The sequence below is a fragment of the Anser cygnoides genome, chromosome 17, assembly GCF_040182565.1.
Source record: "Anser cygnoides isolate HZ-2024a breed goose chromosome 17, Taihu_goose_T2T_genome, whole genome shotgun sequence".
Lineage (NCBI taxonomy): Eukaryota > Metazoa > Chordata > Aves > Anseriformes > Anatidae > Anser > Anser cygnoides.
This window is the reverse complement of record NC_089889.1, coordinates 10,355,685-10,366,175: the sequence shown is the minus strand read 5'-3', so window position 1 is coordinate 10,366,175 and position 10,491 is coordinate 10,355,685. Positions and strand designations below refer to the sequence as shown.

General features: G+C 38.8%; 1 protein-coding gene across 3 annotated transcripts in view; it reads right to left on the bottom strand.

The window, feature by feature from the left end:
* Positions 1–2,439: 2,439 nt before the first annotated feature.
* The window catches only part of MED15 (mediator complex subunit 15), a 29,877-nt gene continuing 21,825 nt past the window's right edge, over positions 2,440–10,491 (bottom strand). For 2 of the 3 annotated variants that reach the window (XM_013173598.3, XM_066978651.1), the window contains 9 exons: positions 8,076–8,218; positions 7,748–7,875; positions 6,721–6,855; positions 6,256–6,319; positions 6,022–6,088; positions 5,486–5,646; positions 5,115–5,281; positions 4,129–4,227; positions 2,440–4,009 (listed from right to left, as the gene is read on the bottom strand). In XM_013173598.3, coding sequence (XP_013029052.2) covers positions 3,873–4,009; positions 4,129–4,227; positions 5,115–5,281; positions 5,486–5,646; positions 6,022–6,088; positions 6,256–6,319; positions 6,721–6,855; positions 7,748–7,875; positions 8,076–8,218 — 1,101 coding nt within the window. In that variant the 3' untranslated portion in view covers positions 2,440–3,872. The remainder of the gene's footprint in view (positions 4,010–4,128; positions 4,228–5,114; positions 5,282–5,485; positions 5,647–6,021; positions 6,089–6,255; positions 6,320–6,720; positions 6,856–7,747; positions 7,876–8,075; positions 8,219–10,491) is intronic. The other variant, XM_066978650.1, reaches the window with a different exon arrangement.

Sequence of the window (10,491 nt, the reverse complement as noted above, 5' to 3'; positions counted from 1 at the left end):
TCATGTTATCATTCAAGTGGAAGGGACCTAAAAAGATTGAGTCCAACTGTCTGACCACTTTAGGGCTAGCCAAAAGTTAAAGCATACTAATGAGAGCATTATCCAAATGCCTCTTGAATACTGACAGGCACAGGGCATCAACCACCTCATTAGGAAGCCTGTGCCAGTGTTTGACTACCCTCCTCACAGTAAGAAATTTGTCATTCCCATGTGTCCTGTCATTGGTTACCAGGTAGAAGAGACTGGCTCTGCTTGAGCAATGAGGTTGACTCTCAGACTCCTTTTCTTCAGACTAGACAACCCAAGTGTCCTCAGCCTCTCCTCACAGGGCATACTTTCCAGTCGTTTTTACCAGCTTCACTGCCCTCCTCTGGATGCTTTTTATATTGTGGGATTGAGAACTGCATATAATATATAAGGTAAGACCACACCAGCACTAAATATAGTGGGAGAATCAACTTTTTTGACAGCTGGTTCTGCTGCGTTTAACACACCCAAAAATGAGGTTTGCCCTCATGGCTGCCAGGGCATGCTGCTGCCTCAATATTGAGCCTGCTGTCAACACAGAAGACTCAAAGGACAGGAACTGCACTGCTTCCTATAGCCCTTCTCAAATAGAGGTGCTGTCTATATGAAACATTCTCAGAGAACTCGCAGGTGAGAAACAGAGAGGATGCGTGGTAATATCAGCCTCTTTTGGAGATATATCTTACCAACATGGAATTATATAAAATTCTTTTCACTTAGACTACCGCTATATAAATAAGTTATACTAGCACGTCAATTTTAGCTACAATTTCTCTCTAGTACATTTCATGCCTTTTATGATCAAATTTTGCCTGTAAAAAGGGTCCACAAACAGTAACACCATTTCCTTCGTATAAAATGAACTAGGTTAGAGCAGTTGTTGCACACATACAAGAGGTGTGCTTTAGTTAACAAATTTGAAAGAACAGGAACAGCCGACACCACGTTATCCTTGGTTCCAGGAAGAAAAAAATTGCATTAATTCAAAACAACAAAACTTTATGGGGTAAAAAGTTCTCACTGAAGCTGAAAGTCTAATCAGCCAGGTAGGACGCTACCACACGATCAAATGAGCTCAGCAGTAGGACAAGAACTCTAACTTACTACTTTTCTAATTGAAAAGGAAATGGTTTCAGGCAATCACAATAACATTTATTTAGCAATCAAATCGATAGCCACCCAGTGCCTGTTATAAAAAAGGCAATTTTGCCACCAATGAAAGAAACTAGCGAACAACTTTGTTGAGAAACAGAGAACTCGTGCTATTCAAAGAAGCCATCTTCAAAACGTTCTTGAATTCAACACTCTTATTCTTCATCTTGTTTCCTTACGACTGCTTTGACCTTTTACACTGTACTTTTACAACAAATGTTTCAGCTGCTATTACCACTTCATTTCAAGTAAAGTCTGATTATGACTTCATTTTGTATGCCATTTGTTCAAAAAATGAAAGGATCAGGCTTCTGTATTTTTGATTTCACAACATACTTGTCTATTTCTGAAAGGTATGAATCCCTGAATTGTTCATAACATGCATTTTCTGAATTGAATTTTGAAATCACTGTGCCCCTGACAGCTGATAAAGCACCCAAACATTAATGATAATTTATTCCCGATTTGGTGCACCTTTCCAAGGATTTGGGAATAACATTGCATTTATTTATTAAGATCTATGCCAGCTTATGACAGTTCGCCCATCAACAGAAAAGAAACCCATCTATGTTGATAACAAGCTATTAACCTGATGTGCTGCAGGAACATGACCAACTTCCAGTTTTCAATATTTATTTCCCAAGTGAAATGTTGCAGTACGGTAGGATGCCCACCCCACATCGACCTCTCAGTATAACAACTTATGTCTTGTTTGAAGGAAAACCACAATGACAGTTCTGAAAACTGCACTAAGGGAAGTATTGTAAACCTGAGGGACATTTATAGTATGTTTTGCATCCATTTCCAGGTATGTCTTAACCAAATTAAGAAACAAATGCTATAAATGTCTGTTTTAGACCATAGCAATAGCTTAAAAAAAGTCTCCATCGTCATTTCTTGGGTTATGACAATTATGTATTACAATAACCAGACAAAGCTCTTGTGACATGAACATCTCTCCACAAGAACTGGATTGATGCCACTGGTTCTTTTGCTGCAAAAAGGCAGTCACGTAACAGTACCTGTTAAAAAGCTATATCTTTTGTTTGTAGACACCATTACTAATCTCTTGACCAGGTCTTCCAATTCACTATGAGGACAGTAGAGATAGTGCTGCATGGAATGAAGAGCCATTTATGATTTCTTCTCCTGACCTTCAAAGTGTATGAGTTTTCACTTACCATAGAACAAAGTAACCATCATCCAATGGATGCAACAGAACTGGTATCTGAGGATCAACATGGGAAGAGCCATATAATGTTAGCATCCAACACAGGAATAATAATAAATTTATTACAATAGAAACAAACAGGTAATGCATTAGTTCATGTACAAAATACTGATAGCATTCTGCTGCCTCAGTCAGTGCTTACTAAGTACCCACATTTAAAAAACATCCCAGAAGTGATGACATCACACAGATTTACAAAGGTCATTGCAATTTCATGACACTACTATAAGAGAGTCCAGCTACTCTTTAAGGTTTGCTGCACAGTACAGGGAGGTGGAGCAGGATGTAATGGGAAAATCTGAAATTTGAAATTTTTCTGCACTAGGAAGTTAAGAGTGAACAAATTACAAGAACGGGGAAAAAAACCAATCACACTATGCATGAATTTATAGTTACTCATGGCAAGTGTTTTCATTAGAAGTGCCCAACCATATAGCAGCTGGTGACCAGCTTGAGTGCCCATCATTGCTCAAGGCACAAAATATTAGTTGTCAGTTCAGCTCCTGTTTCTTCCTTCACTCTCAAAAAAAAAATACCATGTATTATGGAAGCATTTCCACTAAACTGCATCAACTCCCCCAGGTAAGCCAGATGCCTTAGAGATTGATTCTATTCCATCAGTAAAAGACAACATGTAGCTACAAGCCTGCTGGACTGATTTCTGGTACTAGAGCTTTAAACTGTTGTTTCCCCACCACCACCACCTTTACACACATATACTTACAGGGGAAGTCAGTGTGCACACTAATATCTCCTCTTTCTGATCACCTCATTTTTGGAGCAAGAGAAACGTGGTCCATGCTAACCAAAAACCATTTATACAAAGTAGCATTTAAAATAAGCTATAAAATATTTTTTCTTCTATTTTGTCTCCCCTCTCCCCCAATATAATTACCCAGATTTATCTCACATATTTGAGGGATGTCCTTAAAAGGCTATAATTTATCCCATCCCTGGGCAAAGCTAATAGGCAAAAGATTCCTTCCAAAACTAGGAAGTTTGCAAGCACGTTCTAGCTGCAGCTTATTTATTTCTGGGGTGGCATCAGGTCACAAAACATACAACGTGAAAGGAATACTGGCACTCTGCAAACTGAAGCAAATTAGAGCATTCTCTCCCTGCTTTCTCTTTTATCAATCAGACTCCCTGATGGAAGTCCACAAATAATTTCTTCTCTAAGAAGACAATAAGAACTCCTCCTAATACAGTCTCAAGAACCATATATACACATTTTGTATATTTGAAAATGCTGGCAAAAGTCCACAGAGGCAGAAGATAAAAAGCATGAAAGCTAAATCTAACACCAGGTTCTCTACTGAACCCGACACCTAGAAACAAAACAACATAAGGCTTCTTTCTTCTGAAGTAACCTCCCCAAAATGCCTGTGGTTTTCCAATGGCACGTGGAAAAGGCCAGCTTTCAAGACCTTATTTCTTGAATCATGATTTAGAAAGTGAGATGTTATGCAGCAGAGAGGCAGGCTTGGCGAATACTTTGTGCCCAGGTGTTTAAGAGTGCCGTGACTGAATGCTTGTCTGGAAGTTGCAATAGTTTTGAAGTCATGTACCGATACACTGACTGCAAGAAGGGATTGGCTGCTGGAAAAGAAGATAATGGATAGAGTTATAAATATACACACACACACACACAGTCCTCACATTTCCCCAACACTACTACATACACATGCCCCCAAAATGTCATGCTAGCATCCTCATACCATACTGTCTAGGGTTTTTTATCCACAGAGGGCTCTGATCAGGATAGTCTGCTGGAACGCTGAGCTGTAGTGGCGGGACGTTTGGAAGATTCTTGTCATCTAGAATGTAAGCACACTTCCCATCAGAATAAAGCATGTTTTTCTGTATGTACATTTTTTTCATACATCATTCAACATGGTTTCTAGCCTCTGAGCCCCAAGAAGGAACCAAGGAGTACTTTTCCATTTCTGTTGTACAGCAATCTCATCGTTCACTTTAACAACACAATTTCTTGGAAGGAAAGCCTGGCAAAACACCGCTCCATCTCTTAAGCATTTCTGCACGCTGCCAGTCATTTCATTAGCAGACCTTCACTAAATTAGACACCTCATTTTTGAGAATTAGGTGCCTTCTGTACTAACATTAAGATGAGAACAGTTCAGATTTCTCAAACAATGGGAGGAAAAAAACTGTTTTGCTTTTGGATTCCAATGGGGAAAACAAGTTCATAGACAGTAACACTTTCTTCTTACTCAGCTGAGATAGAAACAACAAAGTTGTGATCTGAGTTCCTTTTTCAAACATACATCATTGTCAGTCATCATTAGTACAAATTGAGATAGACCCTTCCAAAGATTAACTCACCATTTCTCCATCCGACTTGTTGGAGATAGAACAATTCTCACATATCAGCATAAATCAAGTCAAGAATCAAGACTGTTGCTAGCAATAAGTAATTTTCTAGACACTACATGAGTTTACTGATTTCAACCCTCATTACGAGGAAAGGATTGTTTAGCATAAATGAAATTTCCAGGCATTCCCTGAAGCAGAATTGTATAGAATGTCATGATTAAGCTGTTCTATAACACTGATAAGTACAGACTTCACACAGAAGTCACAGGTTGGCAAAATTCAAGACTAAGCAAAAAAAAACTTCTTCAGATTTCTAGAATCAAGATCAACAGTTCTTTCTGAATTCAGCCCTTTGTGTCTTCTCACTTACCTATCTTGCATATAAGATGAACGGTGCCATTATTACTGCAATGGGAGGGGTCCAGGTTCACCAGGAATTTAGGATTTAACCTTGCAACTTCCCCTTGTAAGACATTCGGTATGGTCTGTCTTTCATCCTCTTCATATTTCCGCTTTCGAGGGGAGACAACTGGGGCCCTATGTAAAACACGGTACACAAAAGACCTAGGTGAAAACGTTATACCAACACCACATTTGTCAGATATTTTACAGGTGTAAAAAGGAAAAAGGTACAACTCACACCTTGCCATAAACCCATCCATTCTTTCAACAGTTTGAACAAATATTTTTTTTCCTTAAAAAACAAACATTTAATAAAAACATCTGGTTAGTGATACATACGTGATCGGCGGGCCATGAATTGCAGTCATAGCCGGCATAAACGTACGGTAAAGGGAATGGTTGAAGACTGGTGAACGGATGTTGGCCAAGACCGCATCCAAAAGTGGCTGACACAAGTACTGCTGTTTGGTGGGGGGCACTGGGGGAGGAGGTGGAGTAGGCTAAAACACAAAAGGACCACATTTTCTCTTAATAGTCACCAAAGATAAAAACATCTCTACAACTTTACAGCAGTAAACTTCCAATGCATAAAACACAAACAATTCTCAAAACTGCATGCGGTAACATTAAAAAGTCTGCATTTTCCACTTTCAGAAGTCTGTCCTGAAATCAGCTGCAAAAATTCATAGAAAGAATTATTCAAGTGTTTGCACAGAACACAAGAATTTGAAAGCTCACCTACAAGGTGATTTATGTGAAGCTTGCCCATTTTTGCCCCCATTTTCTTATTCTGTTCAACTCTACTTGAAGTTGTAATGGCATAAGCAACATAAAAATTAATCACTTATCTTTTGCTAAAGCAAAGCATTACGTACCACAGCCATATCATTCTTCAGCTTTTCCAGAGCAATTTCGCACTTCTGCAGTGTCTTCAGAGGGCATCTGCAGAAGAGGAGAAAGTCCATCATCACAAAACAGTCAATTCAACTTACGTGTTTCTGGGGGCCTGAGCCCCCCAAACAACTTTAATGCCAACATGGCTGGATACTGAACAATACATTCCTGGAAGAGTTAGGGAACTGATGTCCAGACAAAATGAAAAAAGTTACCGTTTTGAAGGGTCAGTCAGGATATCTAAGAGACTCTTCATTTTACTCAGGTCCTTCTTCCTATCTGAAATAATATCAGAGACTCAAACATTGACTACAAGAACAGCTTTCACACTTGCAGACAGAAATACAGGATGCTGCTAGAAGTGAAAACATTAGCCATCACTGAAGAAAGCAGTGAGGATCAATGATCTTTCATCTCACCATAAGTATACCCATTGCATAAGCTCTAACAGAATGTGTCCCAAAAACATCAGAAGTGAAGGAAAACTGGTGGGAATTTAAGGATGAGGATTTTACCCACTCTTCACAGTAAAATCTTTACAGTCCTGGGGAAGAAAGAGTAACTGTCACTGTCATTTTCAATCCCTGGAATAGAAACCATCACAAAAAGGCAATGCACTGCTCTTCCATCAGAAGAGAGAGTTGACAGAGAAACACATGACTAAATACAAGGAACCTCACCTTCATTTTTATCTATTTTATTGATCATCCTACGGAGTGGCTCAATGTATTTTGATAACTGTTTGAGTTTCTCCAGATACTGTTGCTCCTCTGACTGGCTAGAACTGGCTGGACTCATGACAGAGTTTGGATTTCCTGCCAAGAAGTAAAGACTGCATGTCACATGGATGATAAAAGATAGTGCAGAACAGCATTCTCACATTTCAGACTCTAGATTTGAGATGCAGAAACTCAAAGCATAGCTCAGGTCAAATACATAAATCCACAACTGGATGCGCGTCAAAGTTTAAGTGCTTGTCCAGCCCTCTCATCTTTTTGGAGAAATTATGTCAGACAGCAGATGTTACAGACAGAACAGCAACTCCCATTTATTACTTTTTTTTTTTTCCTGAAAAGGTCCACATTTTCATATACCTATTTCCTAGGTCCTCATTTTGCCTCACTCTGGTGCATTAAACACTACATCAACACCGAATTTGCTGCAGCATTCCTTAAGCCCATGCTTTCTCATCTGCAGAGCATACAACACTGGTATGAGAAGGAGACAGTATGTTACTTCAGTTCACAGTATCAGGAAGTGTTTATTACAACCAGGGCAGAGAAGTGCACAAGTGTCACAGTACACCTAGGAAGGTGTTTTAGAGGAAAGCAGTCATTAAGTGGTTATGTCCTTTACAACTTCACACCATTGCTAAGGGCTCCTTTTTGCATGGAACCAAGGCATCACTACGATTCTAAAAACTTGCTCAATTAAAGAAAGTACCATACTTTCTTTCTAAACAATGGGGAAGTTGGAAAAACCCACTATATAGGTTCAGTGATGAGAAAATGGGTTTCAATTGATTTCGATATTCATGTTGTGTAACATCATACATACAACATGCTCACTACTTGCGATGCTGTAGCTGTTTATCAAAGCTCTTTAAAGCTTTGGTCATGCCAAATAGTAACTGTAATAGTTCCTAAAAACCTGTTATCAAAATATACCCCAATTCATGGTCTGCATTATAGACCTCAGGTCATTTACCTGGAGTGTTTAAAGGACCTGGGGATGGGACGCTAAAGTTCTGAGGTGTTCGTGCAGCTGCTGGGCTCTGGGATGGTTGTGGAGATGGACTGGGAAGAAAGCTGCTGGGTGATGGAGCTGGACCAGAGCTGAAAAATAAGAATAAATTTTAAAAATGAAAAAAAAAATAAAATAAAATCTGCAAGAGTCTAACAAGGAAGCATGATCAGCCTGCAAACAGATATGCTTTTAGTAAGCACTGCTATGACACGTTGAATGCTTCTGAAAACTTCACCTCTTCACCTTTATGGCTTTGACAAAGGTCTTCAAAAGTTACAGTCTAGCTCACCTCACATTTGAGTTTGGCTGAGACGTCGGTTGGCCTGGTTGAGGAGATGGCTGTGGCTGTGGTGGTGGAGGCATTGATTGGGGTGTCTGAGCTTGTTGGACAGGAGATGGGGATGACATCATGGTAATATTGTTCTGGCTCACCTGAAACAAGGAAAAAGAATAAGATCAACAACAACAAAAGGGAGTTGATGAAGGGAACCTAAATTAAAGGTTTTATCTATGGAGAGAAGCATATCTTCAGCCCTACAAAAAATGAAAGTGTTAGTTTCCTGTTCTCCACAATGAAACAGTCTCACCTGTATCTCTCGAGGATATTATGGCACTACTTCATATCGACTTCACTAGAAATAAACATTAAAACTGCATGCAATGGGATAACTGTTTCTCGTTTCCCAAACCAACATGTTGCAGTTAAAGCGTCAGAAGTGCCATCTGAAAAACTTGTGCTTTATTAGAAATAGGGTAAAGAAGAGCAGGGAAAAAAGACAGTTCTAACTTGAGAATTAACAGCCATTAAAAAAAACTTTTTGTTTTGGTATTTTCATTACAGCCTTCAAAGGTCTGTCAAACTTGTCTGTAGCTTCTCAAGTGGTTTTCTTCAAGAGGAAAGAAGAACAATTAAGTAAACCAAACCACCACCATGTTGTTTAAATATACAGCTTGCAAATCTGGGTGGAATGTCTGGATGGAAAAGTGTGAAGCAGCTTTCTGACCTTTGGAGAATGATAAGGTATGCCTAAAGAACAAAAAGACAAATAAGGAATTTTCAGAACAGCACCAAACTCCAGGCAACAATTAAGTTTATTCTGCACACTATAAAGTGCAAGAGCCAGATGACGCTCAGATTACACCAACCACTCACATATGTTCATTTCATGGTCGTTTTTACCCTTCATCAACTAAAAAGAAACAAAAAACATCCTATACCAGCCAGAAACATGGTATAGTGATGCAGATATTACGTAAGCATAAAGCACATAAAGAATTCTTATGTTTTTATGTATGTAGCCTTAGGTCATCAGTTACATTAGCCTATAAGGCCACGTATTGTGACTCAGTAACTGACGCATCCATTCTGTAAGTCCTCAATTGGCACCTTTATGAATCAACAACTCTTTCTATCAGTATAAACTGTTTTTAAGCAGAGGTCCCCTACCAGCCCTAAACACTTCATGGGCACTGTAAGTTTGTTGCTGTCCTCCAGTCATTACCTATTCACCTAAATCATCCAACTGTTTCCAGAGGACACTGAATGTGACATGATATGCTTTGCATGGAATATCACACTACAGCTATGTAAGAAAAACATAAATAAACAACGGGCCCAAGCAATCCTCAGCTAGGTGCAAATGTAAAACTACTAAACTTGAAGATATAAACTTGAAGATACTAGTTAACTACAGCACAGTTCAAAATCAAATACAGCCTGCAATATATGTTTTGTTCTGTTTTTTTTTTTTCCAAAAAACTTCATTAGCTCCGTTACCTTCCCAACCTCCTCTACAAAAATAACATCCAGAACAAGATTCATTAACAACCTGTGTTTCCTCAGCAGTTGGAAAAATATTTCTGAGACTGAAAAGCACGATCTGCTTCCTACAGAAACCAACTACCTCAGCACCATGAAGAAGCTAGGATGAACACTCCAAAGAGTACTCCCTGCATTTTTTTTTTTTTTTTTTACAATTCTATTTAATGTTCTTCTAAATAGCAAGTGATTTAGAACTTACCCACAGAGATGCTGTACCCATTTTCATCACGTCAAACTAAGATCACTTTTGAGTGGTTTAGCACTTCTTGAAAACCATGCACCTTTAAAGTGTCTCAAGGTGGTTACATAAAATCACTTCTGAAAACTTAAATCCTTGTGTTTTAGGAAGGAAGGAAGGAACAAAAAAGATTGCATTAAGGTTTTTGCCCCGACTGAAGCCTCTGTATCTACTTCAACACCAAGGTCCCTTCACATTAGTTTACAAATGTTGCAGAAAAGCAAAGAAAAGAACATACAGCACCCGATGCATACATAAGCATAAAATACATTAGAGCTGTCATCTTTTTAACAGCATTACCTCTTCTCATTAAGTACATGCAGAGGCAAACAACTTTCCTTCTTGCAACAGGTTTGCTCTCTGCTGCTTTCATTTCAGAACTCTAAAGGCTAACATCTAATATCACATAAAACTGTGATACTTTCAAAAACTTGTACTCAGAAGTAAGTATGCAGTTCCAAACTTACTGCCTGATTTTTCTTCGAAAGCAGTTAATTTGCTACACAATCATTTCAGATGTCTTTGTATGGTTTAGATCTAAAGATACCTTCAGCTTTAGACTTCCACATTGTTTCCGGGATACGCATTGAGAATATAACAATTTAATGAAATTTCAACTTCTAGGGAATGCTCTTTACAACCGAC